Source organism: Gallinula chloropus, assembly GCF_964237585.1.
Source record: "Gallinula chloropus genome assembly, chromosome: 1".
Classification (NCBI taxonomy): Eukaryota; Metazoa; Chordata; class Aves; order Gruiformes; family Rallidae; genus Gallinula; species Gallinula chloropus.
The window spans coordinates 113,932,532-113,951,536 of NC_140085.1; the positions used below are offsets into that span (position 1 = coordinate 113,932,532).

Here is a 19,005-nt window from a genome sequence, read left to right on the forward strand (position 1 = left end):
GCCAGAAGCTCTCTGCAAACACCAGCCGGCTCAAGGCCGCACCCACTGCTGACCAAGGCCGAGCCCATCAGTGACGGTCACAGCGCCTCTGGGAATCACATTTAGGAGAAAAAAACTGCAAGCAGCTGCTTTTTGCCACCAGAGAAGGGAGTGAGAAGATGTAAGAAACTGTGCAGACACCAGGGTCAGGGAAGGGGGTGAGGTGTTGGGGAGGAGGCGCCCCAGGTGCCGGAGAGAAAGATTCCCCTGCAGCCCATGGAGAAACCCATGGTGGAGCAGGTGTCCCCCCACAGCCCATGGAAAAGGCCAAGACCACCTGCAGCCCATGGAGAGGCCCCACACTGGAGCAGGCAGAGACATACAGAAGATGCTGTGACTCACATTAGAGCAAGCCTCTTGTAGATCTGCAGCCCTTGGAGAGAGGCAGAGACACAGAGAGATAAGACCCACACCAAAGGTTTGCTGGGGGGAGGCTTGTGACCCCATGGATGACCAGGCTGGAGCAGTCTGGGCCTGAGACATTCTATGATTTATGACTGCACCCCATAGCAGTGACCCACACTGAGGCAGCCGGTGAAGAGCTGAAGCCCCATGGAAAAGGACTCATGTTGGAGAAGTTCATGGAGGACTGTCTGCCATGGGTGGGACCCCATGGTGCAGCTGGGGGAGGATGTGAGGAATGCCCCCACCCCCAGCTAAGAAGGAAAGCATCTTATGATGAACTGACCAAAACCCCATTCCCCCATTCCCTGCCCCTCCCCATGTCACACTTCTCATTACCCGACTCTGGTGTCACTGGGTGTGCAGTGCAGTGTCATATACATTAAAGAGTTTCTTTCCTTTATTGTGTGCTGAGTCTGTTGTGCCCATGACTGATTGCAGAATGATCTCTCCTTGCCCTTATCTTGACTCCTGAGCCTCTCAATATATACTTTCTCCCTTTTCCAGCTGAAAAGGGGAGTGATAGAGTGGATTTGGTGGGCATCTGGCCTCCAGCCAGGGACTGGTGAATCTGGTGAACCACAGCCAGGCAATATTAGCAGACAGTCAATGACCACAGGATTTACTTCCATGGCAGGTTTGGCAAGGCAGGAAGCTGCTGGCTGGTAATACCTCAGACATTTGCGTTTTCAAATGTCTCTGCCACTAAACCCTCCCGACATGAGGACCAGAGAGTGCACGAGACAGGAAAAAGTATCAATGAAAAACATCAAGTGGGGGTGTAAGTTCGGCAAGCAAATGACTTCCAGGGTTGCTGAGTGGCCCTAGCACCCCAGGGCCATAAAGCAGCACCTGCAAAAATTATTTCATGTCAAAATCTGACATGTAAACGACATGCTGAAGAGCTACCTCCTGCTGTTGAGCATGATGGAATGCATGAACATGATCTAATAGTGACAGCACAAGAGGGAATGGCTCCAAGTTGTGCCAGAGGAGGTTCAGGTTAGAAATTAAGGGACATTTCTTCTCAGAAAGAGTGGTCAGGCGTTGGAACGGGTTGCCCAGGGAGGTGGTGGAGTCACTGTCCCTTGGGGTGTTCAAGGTTGGATGAGGTACCAACGGACATGGTTTAGTTAGTAATATAGGTGGTAGGGGACAATTGGACTATATGACCTTGGAGGTCTTTTCCAACCCTAATGATTCTGTGATTCAGGAGGGAAGGAAGCACACATGTGCTGAGGCAACTTGCTATCTTGAAGCGTATTGCAAACTACAAACCCAACATCCTTAGCTGGCTTGCCTTTCTGCGCTGCAGAGCTGAGAAGGTGGGGGTTCTTGGCTCCCTGCCACCCTGGGGACAGCTGCTTTGGGGTGTGAAGGCAGACAGTGTTTTAACTGTTGGCTGCAAGGGCTCCATTTCACCTCTTTTCAAAACACTCGCTGAGCCTCACATGGCATTTTCAGGGCACTGCTGGCTTCCCAGAGCTCAATGGCCTGATGAAGACGCACATCTGTCTCCACAAAAGCATTTCCTTTAAAGCAGACAGAAGTCTAAACATGAAAAACTTGAGCAACTTGTTTCTAAACATTAATTACCTGCCTAGATAATTCTAGAGATTTAATTACCCATTACTCATCCAGCATCCCAAATCAGAACTCTTTCTCCAAAACCTGACGGATTTCCCTCAAGTTTACCTGCATCTCCTTCATTAGTCTTGAACTCAGAGCTGATGGGTGATACATTCCAGAGGTGGTAACCGGATTCTGCGCATCAAGCATATAGTGGAAACACCCTCCCATAAATTTCAGCACTTTTCATGTTAAAATGCCAAGTTGTTTGAAACTAAACACTCCTAATCCAGTCAGGACCTGCAAAGTACTTCCATGTTAGAGATCCTGCCCCATTAAACTTGGGTTTATTGTATCCAATCTACTGCAAGCGATGCTTACTTTTGTAAGCAGCTCTCTGTCAGTGTTCACATAAAAGCATCATGGCTAGCAGCTTGTTAAACTGAAAGGAGTCCCTAAGGTTGGCTTCCTGGTGTTAATGAAAACTGAAGTAAAAGAATGAAAATGAAGCATTTCCTTGTTATTTGCGTTGGTATAAAAAGACTTCCTTTAAACAATTGTTAAGAGGTCAACTCATTTTAAAATGATGGTTTGGAATCAGCTAAGTTGAAATGTAAACAAGCACATAAAAAAATAAATCACCAACTTTCACTGGATTAGCCTGGGAAAACTGAGTTCTTATAAAATAAATTATCTTCTGCAGATTGTACCATCTAAAAGCAATGCAAGAAGCAGGAAGAAAGTCCAAAGAGCACTCAAAACAATACCAAAGATTCTAGTGCATATTTACTAGATATAGTACCTATGAAATAGTTCAGTATTTCAATATTCAAATTACAGGTTTCTAATAAGAAAACAAACCTCAAGGGGATCGATTCCATTCTCTGCAGAGACAAGTGCTGCTACAGAGACATGGAAATGTGAACATGTAACGAAAGCCTAAGGGTTGAAACAGGCACCTGCTACGGAAGTGACTATTTCAGCTTCCATCAGAAGAACCCACCACACACAACACAACTCCTCGCTGCAAACACGTGTATCGACCAAACAGCTTAAAGAGGCAAAAAAGCATCTGCAGAGCTTCATCTCGGACCCCATTTGATGTCCTTCACACCGTGAAACTGCCTTTTCAAAGCATGGTTGTCTGCCCACTCAGCATTTAGAAACGAGTCGTCGTCATCCTCTTCCAGTTTCTGTAAAGAGAGCCGACAGGTTAAGGCAGCAGGGAGGGACGGAACCCGCGGTCGCTGTCGAGGGCAGCGCCGCGCGGCTCAGCTGCAGTAAGAAGAGAGCGGTACCTTCAGTTCCTCCTGCTTTCTGTAGTAGTACAGCATCATCTGTTTTTGCTCTTCATGACTAATCAGAGGTTCACGCCCCGGAGCTCCTTGTCCTTTCTGAAAGGGAAATCGTAAATTGTATTTATGATGGCGTTTGCAATACAAAGGAGAAGCTGCTGGGCAAAGATAGCAGAGTCCTTCCTCGGACAATGGGATTTCTCAAATTTAATAAGATCCCTTGGGACAGGAAAATAAATGTTGAGAAACTTCCGCTGCATTCAAGCAAGAATTATTTTTTCATCTCAGCATCTGAATCATGCTGTAAATTTCATGGACAACAGTGGAAGCTGCAAACAGGATTGAGTCTATTTTACTTAAGCTTCTGCTCTAAAAGACATAATAAATCTCTCTGCTTTAAAGCTGTTCTAGATGCCTCAGGATGAGCCCATCCATCTTTTGCTCTCCTGCTGACACAGACTCAGGACAGCATATGACTTAGTAAAGCAGGGAAGGCAGGCAGTTGCAAACACTGCAAATAAAACAAATTTTATTTATTATTACTAAAAAAAAAAGAAAAAGAAAAGAATTAATTCTTTTTTTCTTCCAGGCAACTGTCCTCATGAAGACCTGACACACAGAGCAGGAAAAAAAGCTGATGACGGCTACTGTCAACAACAGCAAACAGAAGAGTCTGAATGGAGATGGTGAATCCTCTCTGGAACAAAAAAGGCCTGAGGTGGTTTAAATTAGCTCTCCAACCCAGGAATGCAGACATCCCTTGTCAGACAGAAAACCACCTTACGACTTTGCATTTTCTGAAGAGGTCCATCAACTAATTAAACAGTAAAACAAAATTCCTGGGAACCTGCACTTCAGTGATTCTTGAGCTGTCACACAATCCTTCAGTCACCCTGGCTGGAAAGAGAAAGCAGTTCTCGTCTTCTGAACAGCAAACACATAAATCACTTGACTTGACTTATCTTTGAGTAATTCTAATACAGACACCTGCAATTAATAAGCTCGGCCACAACCATTAATCCTTTCTGTGGCAGAGAAGCTCTCACTGACATAGAATTGAAGTGCAGCTTAATATCCATAATTCTGTGGATTAGTACTCCAAGATATTTGGCATTCACAAAAGCACCCTTTGAATGTGCTTGCAGAGAGATACATACACACACGAACAGGGTGACCACCTTCTGACAAGGCAGCCAGTATAAACTCATTTTGTCCAAAAATTAATGAACAGCCCCAGTAGCTCGATGCTGATTCTAATACTGCAAGAACACCACTGCTGCATCAGACACCAGTACACACTTAATGACTGGCTTTTGCTGAAGCCAGCTCCTCTACAGACTGAGGAGCAGCAGGAGATCTTTGCCTCATTTTAGCTCATTACTCCAGAGGATGACTCAGACCTGCATTCGCAATTAATACAGGCAGCCTTGTCTGCTTCGCCTCATCTGAGGACTGGAAAATCTTGTTTCTTTAAAAAGAAAGGTCAGCTGGAAGCTTTAGGAGAGCTGCAGCTGACAGCACAACTGGGTGGTGCAGGCCCTGCAGTTTGTTTTTCCTTCTAGGACTCTGCTAGCTCTCACTGAAGGCTCTGGGAAAGCCCAAGTTCAGGCCCCTCCCTAACCTGTCCCCTGGAAGAGGAGGCCTGCCCACACTTCCAAGGCAGATGAGACAGTGTGAGGACAGGCTGGGAGCTGAGTTAGGAAACACTCTGACAGGCACCAAGCAGACTGAAGCAGGGATGAGAAGTACAGACACCACACGTGTGCAAAACACCAAAACACCAGAATATGGTGAGAAAAACATTCACAAACACCATTAGAAACAGTGGCCAGGCTGACTGACCAGGCCTGTTCAGTGCTCTGCACTGAGATGGAACCTACAGCCAGTTGGGGTTTTTTTAAAATTTCCAGTCTGCATTTCATCTATTTTTAAATAGCTCTTTGCTGTGCTTTAGGAAAGGGCTATGGAGCAAAGGAGTTACTAGAGAGAAACTCAGAATATAATCAATTAAAACCTTGAGAGATGTATGCTTTAGGACACTCAAGCCTGGACTAATTCAATCCATTTTGTTCACCTAGAGGCAATTCTCTTCCATAAGGAGCCAAAGGTGGATAACCTGCAAAGGTATCTCCCAGCGACACTTACTTTCTGTATCTTGACAATGATAGTTGTTTTCTCATTCTTGCCTACGTAGTCAGAGAGCAACTTGGTTTCTTTCAGCTCCTTTCCTGCCCACCATAACTGGGCTTGTGATTCTTCTATAACTTCAAGTCCAGCCTGTGACAAACAAATAAGGTGAAGTGGTTGGGAGGAGATGGCAGGGGGTGGTGGTGTTAATTTTCTTTTGCTTTTCTCTCCTCCTCCCCCAACCAGAAAAATTTTCTGGGAAAACTCTTCCGGAAATCTTAAAAGAAAGGCCAATGTCATTCCCTGGGTTTACACTATACTTCTGCTGTATTTTTCTCCTCATCTCTATCTACGTTTTCAGTCATATTCCATTCAACCTTGACTTCACATCAGCACTTTGGGCAATAAATTCTCAAGAGTGACACGAGAAAGAAGCAACAAACTATTTAAAATGGGTCCAAGGTGTACCTGAACTCAACCCTGTATGTAACATTCAAAATAAACTTCATTCATCTCATTTCTAGTTAAGCTACTTTTACATAGGCTATCAGCCAGAAATGTTAACATTTGTGGTGCAGAATAAACTGGGGAGGAGCACAGCCCACGTCTAACCCGGGCGCTACACGCAACCCAAACACGTTACTGCATACGTGAGTTCCCGACAAGTCTTCCTTATCTTCAAACTCCATCCTAACTGGGTCATGTGGAGGCAATCCCATCGGATACACAATCATCACGGCCCCCCGGAGCTGGTCCAATGCGTCTTTCACCATCTCCATATTAACACACACGTTGGCCTGAACTTGTTTCTGAAACACAGGCAGGGGGCACAGGTAATGTAAGGAGAAACACACGGAAAGATCTTGCTTTGTAGTCGGTTCAAAGGCCCGGAGGTGGGGTATCTGAGCAAAGCTGACTGGCTGTACAAAGATAGTAGGAGCTCCAATTTTCTCAGCTGAATATCGACTTCTGAATGCATCACTGCTCTTCTGCCCCCTCCACTTAGCTTAAACAGGGGCAGGGGAAGAGAGAGATCTTTGCTAAACTGTGCAGGAGGCACAAACGTCTGCGGGATACAGGCATTCGAACAAGTACACCTACCACCACAGAAACTGGATGGGGCATCTTTTTGTACCCCAAGAACTTGTGATTCGTAAACAAGGTTCAAAACAGTAGAATTCAAGGGCTAGAGAAGGGGCTTAAAGCTTGAAAAAAAATAAGAGCACACGTAAACAGGAGAGTTAAGCTTGGCACATTGCACAGCTTATGCAGAGATCAAATACTCGAGATCACTCCAAACCCTACTGCCACGGCTAGAGAGGAAAAAAAAAACAAAGAAAAACGCATCTGGAAGAGAAGAAACAGGGTTTTGCTTAGGAATTTAACAGTTCTGATATTTCAAATACCGAGGTTTATAAAAAGGAGAGTAAGAGGATGCTGCCTCCTTGTGGGCATTCCTAAACTAGTTAACTGGCAAGTACAACTGGTTTCTCCATCTCAGGTGGACTTTTTTTTTTTTGTAAATACACAGTATTTCTTCATTTTCATCATTCTGAAGTGATGAAACTGAAAAAGCACTTCACAAACCATGAAACGTAGATCTATTCACCAATGATTGGCAGTAATTTCTGGGGTGAGTCAGCACGCAGCATGGCAACTTCACAACTTTTTATTGGAAATGATACAGGGTATGGGGTTGGAAGTTTCACCCAGCCAGACCCACAAAATAGTAGAGACCAGATCTGCAGATATTTTTGATGTAAGAAGTAAAACAATCATTAATTTTTTCTCTGTTTAGAAATGAAGTTGATGAGATGCAAACCAATGGTGGGGGTGGGAAGGGGGACAGAAAAAAAAAGTCCATCTGGAGAAAATCTTTATGGTCCAGAAGCTCTAATCTGAAACATCTCTCATTTGTGTTCATTTTGCTATGACTCAGAACAGTTTGGCTGAAATCCCACCTCAATTCAGGAAAGGTTTCCTGGGACTCTGAGCTCTGGACATGCTGCCAGGCGCCAGAGCAGCTCCTCTGCTAGCCTCCGTGAGGCCTTTGGAAACACTGAGCTGCTCACCCTAAATTATGGGTATGACACTGTTACCAGCAGCAAAACCACCAAGAAGGGCAACTTAAGTGCACCCACAACACTAACAATTCAGCAACGTTACCCACTTGGTGCTGAGCTGGTTTACAGTTCCACACATACCAATTCCCTGAATTGCAGGGCTGGGGAGAAGAAAATTACTTGCAGATGTTTACAAAGAAGCAATCTGATAATAAATATTACTTAATTTCTGTTTCAGAGTCGTATGAAAGCTGAGACACAACGCAGAGCACCTACAATAGGGCTGAATAATTGAGGCCATGGTCTCATCAGAGAGCTCGGAGACCCTCACGCTTATCTTTAAACAAGCAAACTGGTTGGGACTAAGCACGAGTCCAAGCACTCATGAAACCAAGGCCTAATCTAGGAGATTAGAACACATTTTTCAATTAATTGTACATAAAACTCAAAGGACTGTGTTAACGAGCAAAAGGTATTTTATTCCAGGAATATCACAGAATGCAGTTAATGTTTCACCAGAAAACCACGACAAGCATTCACCCAAAGAATGCCTCAGCAGCAACCCAAGAGCGCGCGGATAGAACCCAGCGCGATTTAATCATTCAACGTGGGCTCCGCTGCCAGCATTCGCTTGGAGTTTAATATCTGATTCCTTAACTGGGTGAACCAATGGCTTGCCAGAAGCCATTAGGAAAATCATTAACAGAAATGTCAGTTTTTATTATGCTATTCGCATCACTTCATGGTATCGCCCAGAAAGTGCCAGCCCTTGCACTGAAAAGAGGTCTGGTTTTCCTTTAGCTGCCCAGCTGCAGAGCCCCTGTTAAGAAAGCCCCACGCACCACACGCTACCTAAGGAAACTTACCTTAGAGATCAGTGCCTTGGCTTCCTCTATTGTCTTCTTTATAACTTGCTGCATTTTCTCATTTGGAGCTAAAACCAAGAGAAAGGCATTTAATGATCCACGCTTACTGTGAAGCAACAAAGGAAATGACCTGTCCACCAGGTTATTCTCTACTGTAAGCAAATGACACGTCGTTAAATCACAAAGCAAGACAGACACTACTAAGTTGCAGTCTAGTCCCCAGTTTGCTAGTTCATGGCCGTATTTCTCCTTAAGAAACAAAATACTATTTCTCCTGGGAGAGCCAAACTTTCTCTTCCACAAAGACATCTGACTGATATTTGGAATGTCATCTCAGACAAAATTACTGAGTAGAAAGCACCACCATAATTTCATGCTCACCACAACCAAAGCCAAGAGTCCCTTTCCCATGCCGTACTGAACTATTGTGGGCTGTGCTGGCAGAGGTATAAAAGGGGACAGGAGCTTGGAGCTTTCTGACTTTTTTTTCCACTTAAAATTTCAATCTAAAAGCAAATGCAGTTTTGCAAATATAATGTGCATTTCATATTATAGTCACCTAGTTGAACTGTTACAAAAAAGCCTCTCCTCAAAACCAAAAATCCAATTAAATCCTATTCATTCACAGCTGACCATTAAACACACCCCTTGATGACACTCAGTTTGGGTCCACATTGACACGCTGTTCAATGTTGTAACTTTGTTACTCATATTACAAAGCTGTCCTACCACTAACAGATAAATGCCTGAGCACAACTGCAAATAAAAGCCGTTCTGTCCTTATGTTAAAGCTGCTGGTAAATTCTTACCATAAGGCCCAGCACTGCTCACACCCATGCCAGCAAGACAAGCTTTGTCCTCACCCCTACGTGTGAGAGACACAGCTGCTTCTGGGGACACAGTTAGGAGGGAAAGCATTTAGCTGCAATATAAGCTCTTAAGCTCAACAAGGGCTTAAATTCGATTGGGCAACGTGTGGTGTTAGAACGCTTCTCCCCAAAACAAGACACCTGGAATACGCTGTTTGTGCATGACAAGTGAAGACTTAAGTTCATCCAAACTTAACCAAGCTGCCCCACAATCCGTGTCTAAAGCACTTCTGACACGAGAAGGGCTGTTGTGGTGTCGGGAGTGCAGGGACAGGCAGCAAGGTGACAATCACGGTCTCTCCTGTGCAGTCAGTCACTCCTCGCGCTCTCGGCTGTCAAGTGGTGCTCAGTGCACCCAGCAAGCGCTAAGGCAAAGCCTCTGGGCTGGAGTTGCAGAGAGAAAACGTGACAGGAGCGACTTCAGGAAGTCTGAGTCACGGGGAAGGGGAATAAAAGGAGACATTTTAGAAGAACCACCTGTTAATGGATCTCAGAGCCTCTGGAGAAAAACAGTCCACAAGTGCACATTTACAAACAGGGAGAAGAGACTCAAGTGCAACAAACTTGCTTCTGATAATTGTTTACTTATCTTCCCAGTTTGTTGCCAAGTACTACAGCTGCAAAGTTAAACACCGTATGCGCTGAAGAGAGACACTATTATGGCTTTTAGATCACCACTGCACCAGGTCCTAACCTGAGACAGAAGACCTACACATGCAACCAATATGGTTAGCGGATCTGTTGTGAAAACAGGCTCTTGAAATAGCTACTACTTAACAAATCTACAACTGCCATTAACATCATTTATTGATGAGGTGATCTGTATAATTAGCAAATAAACGTGAGCCAGCTGATGTGCTGACATGTAATGTCAGCTCACCAATGCTGAGGTCCAGAGAGGTGATTGTGCCCCTGTACTCGGCACTGGTGAGGCCGCACCTAGAGTGCTGTGGCCAGTTCTGGGCTCCTCACCATAAGAAGGACATCGAGGTCCTTGAGCAAGTGCAGAGAAGGGCAACCAGGCTGGTGAAGGGGCCGGAGGGCAAATCATGAGAGGAATGTCTGAGGGAGCTGGGGATGTTCAGCCTGGAGAAGAGGAGGCTGAAGGGAGACCTTATCACCACCTACAACTACCTGAAAGGAGGTTGTAGAGAGGTGGGCGATGGTCTCTTCAGCCAGGTGACAGGAGACAGGACAAGGGGAAATGGCACAAAGCTGCATTAGGGCAGGTTCATATTAGGTGTTAGAAAAAAATCTTTTACTGAAAGAGTTGTTGGGGCCTGGAACAGGCTGTCCAGGGAGGGGGTTGAGTCACCTTCCTTGGATGTGTTTAAAAAAAGGGTAGATGAGGTACTTAGGGATATGCTTTAGCATAGGACAGGAACGGTTGGACTCAATGGTCTTAAAGGTCTTTTCCAACCTTGTGATTCTGTGTACTCAAACGTGTACTTAGTATCTACTCTGTTTTCTTCTTCTTACAGGACAGTGAGGTAAAAGAGCAAGGTCAAAAATTATGGGGTTTATGTTCTTCATTGTTAGATTATCTGTGTCTGCAGGGAAAGAACTAAATATTTACCGTGTCCATTTCTTCGTCCAATTTCATCCTTCTTGAAGACGCTTCCACCACTCGGTACACACTTTTCTGCCCACTCATCCTTTAACTTCAGTTCTTCGATTTGCTCATCAGTCAGTCCTTGCATATTATAAGGCAAGAAAACACCATGCTCTGCCAGCTCCTCCATCTCTTCAAAGCGTTTAAGAGAACAAGATGAAAAATTTGTGTTACCAAGAACATTCCATTTACAAAAAACCTTTCACATTACGTATACGCAGGCAAAACCTTACTCCCAGCCTTCAGCATTGAAAGACCTCAGTATATTGAATAAATAATAAGGTTATATAATAAGGTATATAAGCTGTAATTACATTACAATTCATACATCTGACATATCTGAAACAACATAACAAATGACACGGTGCAGGTACGCAGACCTAGGCGAGACTTGCCATAAACGTTTCCTTTTTGGCATTTCCTTAGCTGGCTTTAGCTGAAGGCATATTCCTTTTGCAGAGTACTTCTGGGAAAGCAACCTTCTTTTTTCTTTTAAATGGAAAAGCATTTGATTGTTATACAGTAATCAATTTCTTCCCACTTAAGAGTAATGTATGTATGTAATCGAAGTACTTACAGCTTTGCCCTTACAATGTCTGACCTAAACAGTCAGACTCACACTCAGTATAAAATAAAGTCTCTATAGGAATTTATGTCTAGTCAAGAAGCAACTGTCTAGGGTAATTCTAGCCAAGACAAGAGAGAAGCATAAAGGCTGGCTACCAACTCAGTCTCATGCAGTGAGAACAGACTGTGCGCAGATGTGGTTTCCTAAATATTACCTAACCTACAGCATCTGACTCACGGCCTGCAAGCTACACTCACCACTCTCCCTCAGAACAACCTAACCAGCTGTCAGGCGCTTTACTTTGTAGCATCCTTGCCGTGAAGGCCATCCAGCCCCTTTACCATAGTACATTAACTACAGCACATCCACCTCAGGACACACCAGAAGTACCCCAAGATGTGATGATTCTCTTCACACAGCTGGGAATACAGGCACCCCCAGGAAAACATCAGGGCTAAGACTAAATTAGCACATACCATGGAGCAACAGCAGCAAATCTGTAGGCAGAGTGAGTGCTGAAAACAAGGTAATCATAGTGTCAGGGGTTTGGAACCTTCTATATTTAAAGAGCAGCCATAGTACGGCCTCATACACGGCACATGTATTTGTGGCTGGAGCACATCAGGTGTAGATGGGCTGCATCCTTCAGGTCAGGCTCATCTGAAGGGACACTGGGCTCCTGCACCCCCAGGCTGAGGCGCAATGCAAACCCAAGTGGGTCAGCAGGGACAAACAGTAAATGTTCTTCAAAAGCTACCTCCCAGGTCCAGCTAAAGCACCAATTTAGACACATCCAATGACTCCATCACACAGCAAGGGGATGCCTTGCACCAAGCAAGAATTGCATTCCCAAGTAGGGTACAGCACTGGTCACAAAGGGTTTATGCAGCTGCTTTGGGGCAGGGCACACCACAGTTCAGCCATGCAACGGCTGAGCTTTCAGCCACGTACAGTGGTGTCCTGGTTTCAGCTAGGAGAGAGTTAATTTATTTTCTAGTAGTGGATGGAATGCTGTGTTTGGGAGTTGGGATGGGAGCAGTGCTGGTAACACACTAATGGTTTAGTTGTTGCCCAGCAATCAGATACTTTTCAGTTGTTCATACTGCCCTGCTAATGAGAAGGGAGGGGACACAGCCAGAACATGTGACCCAAACTGGCCAAAGAGGGTATTCCATGCCAGTTATGTCATGCTCAGCATAAAGGGAGGCTTGTGAGGGGAGGAGCACTCAGCTCCAGGATGCATGGTTTTGGGGATGGCCTGGTTTCAGCACAGCTCTGAGCTGTACCCCCTGATTGTGCGGTTTGGTGAGAAGCTGCGTTGGGTATCACCCATTTCGTATAATGGTTTTGCTATAAAGTCCTGTTATTATTATTATATCTATCTCTCTGCTATCCCAGGAAACTATCCTTACCCCAACCTGCAAGGTTTTGATCTTTGGGTTTTCTTCTCGCTCCCTTTTCCCCTCCGTCAACTCCCCCCCCTACTCCCTCTTAAAGAGCGAGCGGCTGCCTGGTGCCCGGCTCGGGGCTGGGGCAAAACTACCACAAGTGGGTAGCTCGGAGCTGCACGGCCTGCGAAACCCGAGGGCTACTCGGGTAGCCCAGAAGGTGGAGATTTACACGGCGCCTGGCGATTTGGAACCCGCTGTACTCGAGGGGCGGGTGGCCCGTCCGCCGCGGAACTGGGACGTGCGCGGCACCCGAGGGCTGCCAGCGCGCGGCTAGGCAACCTCCCAGCGCCGCCCCCCGGCTCCTCCTGAGCCATCGCACAACCACCTGAGCTCCCCGCGCTCCCAAGGCAGCCCCGACTCCTGCCTCGGAGCTCCGGACGGGCCGGGAACGCGGCCAGGCAGCGAGCCCAGAAGCTCGGGAGCCAGCGCCCGGGGAGGAAGCGGCCGTCGGGCCGGTACCTGAGCAGAGGCGCTGCACCTTCAGCCTCCCATTGTAGATGCGGGCGACGAGGGGCGCCAGGTCGGCGAGGCGGGTGCTGCCGGCCGCATCCAGCAGGAACTGGCTCTCGTCGTCGCGCTTCACGTGCAGCCGCACCATGGCGGGGCCGGGGCCAGCGGCGCCCTGCGCCTGCACGGGGACAGGAGGAGGAGAAGCAGGAGGGCGCCGAGGCCGTTAGCGCCGCTGCGCGTCTCCCTTTCCCCCGCCCCCCGGCAACCGATCCGCGTCCCTGGATACCGGTAGCGAGAAGGGAGTGCGGGGGAAAAGGCCGCGCCCGACGCTCCCCGGCCACGCTGAGAGGGCCGGCGCCGCCCGCCCCTCTCGCCTCCTGCCCGCCCCTCGCGTCCCCGGGGCCGCCGGTAACCGCCCCTCCCGCTCGGCACCGGCCCTGTCCTCCAGCCCTGTCGTCCGGCTCGCGAGCGCTTCCGCTTCCGGCCCTCCCGCTGCCGCCGCGAGTGGCGCTTAAAGGGCCCGCGCTACCCCTCCTCGGGACAGCGCCCGGGGCCTCCCTGAGGGACACACAGAGGCAGCGATAACTGAAGCTCGGGGAACGTTTTATGTCAGGGACGCACCAGCGCCTTCCCCGGGGGAGCTACGGAATGCTGGCGGTAGCGCAGCCCCGGGGGATACAGGCAGGGGGAGCGGCGTGCCAGCAGCCCAGGGAACACACGGGCCGTCAAAGCCCGGTGCTCGCCCTAATTCGTAGTATTTTCGGGAGTGGTTATCGGCGATAATGCACGTCACAGCGGCCACACACATACACACACACACACACACACACACACACACAGACGCGTAGGGGCTGTGCTGTCTCTGCGGTGCGTTGCTGTCAACCTCCGCAAGCCTGGGAAGCGTAGGGGTGCCGCAGACCAGGGACAGTTTAGACAGTAGTTTTTAATCACTGTAATTAAATAGCCAACAAAGAACATACTGATCACGGAACTCCCGCTAGCAAAAAAGTGCCCCCCAACCCCCCCCGTTGCTTTGCTAATGTCAGAATACACCCGAACACCGATCGCACAGATGTTTATAGCAACAGTTTGAAACAAGGTAATTCACACACCGAAGCAGCACGGGATATATAGTACCAACCGCTGTCCCAAAGGTACAAGAACCGCTTAATGACCTGAACAGAAAGAAGCACGAGAGAAATAAACCCTGCTGCTGCCGCTCCTCTAGCCTTAGCTCACCAATAACCAGATCCTCTTGGTGTAAAGCGTTTTAATACTTATTTTATAAAGAATAATTTGATAGTGTTTGAGAATTTATTGGGGTTTTTTTTTTTTAAAAAAAAAAGTACTGCCGTCGTGGCTTTTGCTCCTACAGAGGTAAAGCCAGCGCGTGGTGTTTCTGTGCCGGGCTTCGCAGGGCCAGCACAGTTAGTGCAGAAAGGAGCCCACGTGCATAGGCGTGTACTTGTAGGCCCCCGAGACCACAGCTCGGCCCTGGAGGAACGTACGCCGCTGCGGGTGTGAGTTGCGGCCTAAGACAGTGCCAACTGTCAGGAGCACTGCAGGGTTGCGTAGTGTACAGGAACGGAGCTAAGGGAATCAGCTCTCTTAAACTGCCTGTCCTATGTTATGTGACCTCACGTGAGCTTCAGGAAACGCTAAGAGCACAGAGAGGGGCGAGTTTATAGCATCATGTGCAGAGCTGCGACTTAGCCTGCACTCGCCTCAAAGCAGCACCGCACAGAGGATGGCCCCTGGCTCCGGGCGAGGAGTCGTCACTCGTCATTTAGGTTTAACTGCAGAAGTGACAGAATGACACCCTTCAGCTGTTCTCCTGTTTTCTTTGAAAGATGTGGCAGCAAGTCTTGTAGATGGGGAGGAGGCTGAGCAGACAGCCCAGTCACCTAAGATGTCCTTCTCCTCCTCTGACGTTGTAACATGGCTGCCGATTCCCTCACCCAGGTCTTTCTGCAGGACAGGAAAGCCCTTCTAATGTGCAAGAGGAGCGTGCAGGCAGCCAACATAAGTTACATGACTCTTATCTCAAAACAAGAGATACAACTTTGTATCTCAGAACCCAAGGGGGATTTTTTTTCTGGAGGTTGAGGGAAAACTTGTTGCATCAGTCGTTTCCAATTTGTGGATGAAAGAGTATCTTTAAAATAGCAACGAGTAAATGGATGATATGGAGCAATTATTCTGAAGTACTGCTTGTGAGTGCATGTCACAGCAAGATTTAATAGCTGAAATGTACTGACACAGAAAATTAAAATATTGAATATATTAATATGCAAAGCTTTGCTTGTATTTTGAAATTAAACTATTTTTGTTGTGCCTCAACTTCAAATATAAGCCTCACAAATATCCATAGCCTCTGTTATAAATTAAACAACTTCTAAACAATACTTGTCAACATTCAAATCTCAATAAACTTTGGCAGCTCTTTGGTAAATACTTATAAATATCAATTAAAAAAAACAGTAAAAAGGGAAGGGGGAGGCTACCAGCAGGAATTTTTTTTTTTTAATTCCACAAAGGGGAACAGAAGTGAGAGAGCTCCCTAAGCAAGAACTATTTCCAAGATTGATATACTTTAATGAGATAAGTAGCTTGTCCTTCTTGTCTCTGTCTATTCAAATACTATTACACCAGGATTTTCATAAATTTCAGACAATTTTTTTTGTGCTCTACCATATATACACATTCAAAATTTATACACAAACAATAGTGGCTGTCTATGAGTAGAGTTAAGTTTCAGTGCATCTGACAATTAATTATTGCACACAGAATAATCTCAAATGCCCAATTATTCTACTAGATAAATGTAGCGACAAATACGACTTCTTATGTTTTTGAACATCTATCTTTCTGTAAGATCTTGCGTTGGTGACACCTTAGGTGCCAAAGAAGTGAAAGGGTCTGCGGGGGATCTGTTGCTGGTTATTCTGGACGGTATAGGAGGTGCAGGTGGTCTTCTTGCTGGCATTGTATAGAAGCAATGAGTAGAACTTTTATTCCAGTCATTATCGAAGTTCAAGTCTGAAGCAAGGAAAGTATTTTGTTCAGTGCCCAGCAAATCTGGAGATCCAGCTGACTTCCCGGAACCGATTCGCTTAAAATCTGGAACACTTTGAGATGGCTTTAGCTTTACATTGAAATTCTCCTCTTCGTCATCAAACGTTACCCATCCTTTTGGCTGTACGTTCTTTACCATGAGAGATTTACTTCGCAAGCAAAAAGTGTTTTCAGAAGCGTCAACAGAAAATACAGGCTTGCTTGTGTTACAACTCGGGGGCTTTAGAGGAGGGAAAGGATTGCAAGCAGCACGTCCTTCTAGGAACTGGGAAGTTACCTCAGGCTTTTGTGTTTCCGTCCTAAATGGGTTCCCAGCGTTAGGAGTTCTTTCAGTGAATGGATTTGTGCAGTTCAGTCCGGAAATAAATGGATTTGGAGAGCTGCGCTTAGGTTCCTGGGATGTGTTAAAGGTCGGAGTAGGAGGCATTGCTGGCATGCAATTTACAGTGTTCAGAGTATCAGCGTTTCTTTGTGTTGCTGAAGGCAACTGTGTCCACTCCTTTTGGTTTGAAGTCGGAACGGGTGATGTTCGAACAGACGTCTGCATCTTTGACACAAGCAGCTTGAACGACAAGTCTTCAAAAGGGTCACTGTTAAACTCTGCCTCCGGTTTCGTGCCGTGACTGCCGTTTGCTTTCATCTGGAAGGAAAACAAGGTGCTTAGGAATCATGTGGCTGGCTGCCTTATGGTTACTGCTACCTCCCCACTTCTCACTCTTCTGTGGGAAGAAAAGAAGCGCTTGGGCTGAAACTGAAGCTTCAGCGCCGTTTGGTTACAACTCACGCAATGCGCCGGGAGAACCACCGCTTCTTTTCTGGGAAACAATAACCCCCCCAAGCCCTTCTCCAAGGAAAAGCCTGCTAGTCCTTAAACACAATTTCCCCCCTTTGTTGGTTGATGCAGCTGGAATCTACTTCATGCAGGTCAGAATCACAGCCACAAGCACTAGAGGACACTGTGTAAAACAGTCTTCAAGAAACTCGGGCAACAATGCCGTATTCTAAACAAGTGATAACCCAGCACAGGTGTGAAATAAAAAGCCCTGGGTTTCATTGTTTGAGAGTTTGTAACACTGATGTAACAAGCAATATTTAAGCATCGCGATGAAAGGAAAAATTAGTGTTATTAGTATATGCACTCCAGGCACTTCTATGTAGAAATATGCATCTGTAGGCCACTCCAGTGCTCCTTGCCACGCAAAGGTACCATCAGAAGTTTGTAATCTTTTAAAATGGCAAGTTATCATTGTTTAGAATCATACCAAATGGAGAAGACAAGAGTTTTCTCCACAGAAGTTCTCATCTTTTAAAAGGAAAATATTCCTGGTTTTATAAATTTCTTCAAAAAACAACGCAACTTCTATACCTTCTAACAACGGTCCCAAAAGGTAGAGTGCATCTACCTTTGTTCAAACCATCACACTGACAGACCTGTGTTTGGAGCTTCCCCTTATTAAATGAATGTAAAGAATTAAATTTAAGTTAAAGCCGCTTCTGAGAATTCAAATTTCAGAAACAAATTTGTTTCATTTTAACACATCACCTTAACAGACCCAAACAGTTCAGATCTTTAGCATGTTAAATCTGTCAGCTAATGTTTTGCTGAACGAGGATTCTAGCTAAAGCTGGCAATTAAAATACATTATTATTTTAGTTTAACCTTGATCTTTAAACATCTTGTTTTTACTGCATTTATTGTGTATAGTTGGAAGCATGTCTCCACACATCCACCGCCTAAGCAGCCATGAGAAATTAGTCTGCAGGCTTCAGCAACCTCAGGAATAATAAGGATATTGTAAATTTTCCCCAATGTTTCCAGCATAGCAATTTCTTTTTAAAAACTGCAGTTGTAGCTTGACTTGGCTGGCAGGAGAAACAAAGAATGCTGGCAACAATGCATCTGCTCTGGTCGGTTGGTTGGGTTTTTCTGAAAGAGTGTGGGTTTCGTGCATCCCTGCTAGCACTACCTCAGACAGTTTCTACAACAGATGAAGCCTGATGTTACCAGCCCACAGACTAGTTCAACACTGGGTGTTTTTACATGAAGTCAGTAAGTGTTCTGAAAAATAATATAAAAACAAAGGCCTCAGGTAACTGAGGAGGGAACTGTAGACAAATGCAGCTTGGCACCAGCTGTTTGCGTCCTGTGTTCATTAACCAAGTAATCAAAAAGTACAAGATCCCAAAGAAACTACGAATCCCAGTTGTTCTTTACTGCAAGTAAATTTTTTCTCTGATAGAACCAACTGCTTTAAGAAGTGTAACCAAGTATATATTTTACTTTGGGTGAAGTAATAGCAAGTTCTCTGTTCTTTGAGCAATGCGAAATATGGGGTTTATTTTGAAAAAAAAACAACCCAACTTTGGCAGGATTTAGCATCAGGATTTCTTTATATTAAAGAGAAATGTTAATTCCAACACCTACTCATTTTTCCCAAACTGACTGAGGCCGGGAGACTCGGCAGTGATTAAGCAACGTACCGAGGTTCCAATTGTTTCATAAAAGATGATGAAGCAAAACATTTGCCATGGTGCTAATAAATACAGTTAACAGTATCAATTGCACTATGAAAGGGAAAAGCAAACTATGGTATGACGGTCAATTCATTAATGTGGACA

The 19,005-nt window shown here is 45.9% G+C and overlaps 2 protein-coding genes across 2 annotated transcripts in view; both read right to left on the minus strand.

The window, feature by feature from the left end:
• Positions 1–2,783: 2,783 nt before the first annotated feature.
• On the minus strand, positions 2,784–13,722 carry LOC311192555 (cilia- and flagella-associated protein 298-like). The gene is made up of 7 exons (XM_084265071.1): positions 13,321–13,722; positions 10,807–10,974; positions 8,362–8,429; positions 6,083–6,241; positions 5,451–5,582; positions 3,309–3,404; positions 2,784–3,203 (listed from the first exon to the last, which is right to left on the minus strand). The coding sequence occupies exons 1-7, from the start codon at positions 13,457–13,459 to the stop codon at positions 3,093–3,095; spliced, it is 873 nt and encodes a 290-aa protein (XP_084121197.1). The 5' UTR covers positions 13,460–13,722; the 3' UTR covers positions 2,784–3,092.
• Positions 13,723–14,234: 512 nt separating this feature from the next.
• SYNJ1 (synaptojanin 1) overlaps positions 14,235–19,005 on the minus strand; it is a 66,355-nt gene continuing 61,584 nt past the window's right edge. The window contains exon 30 of the mRNA XM_084279531.1: positions 14,235–17,026. Within this exon, the coding sequence (XP_084135657.1) occupies positions 16,172–17,026 (855 nt within the window). The 3' untranslated portion in view covers positions 14,235–16,171. The remainder of the gene's footprint in view (positions 17,027–19,005) is intronic.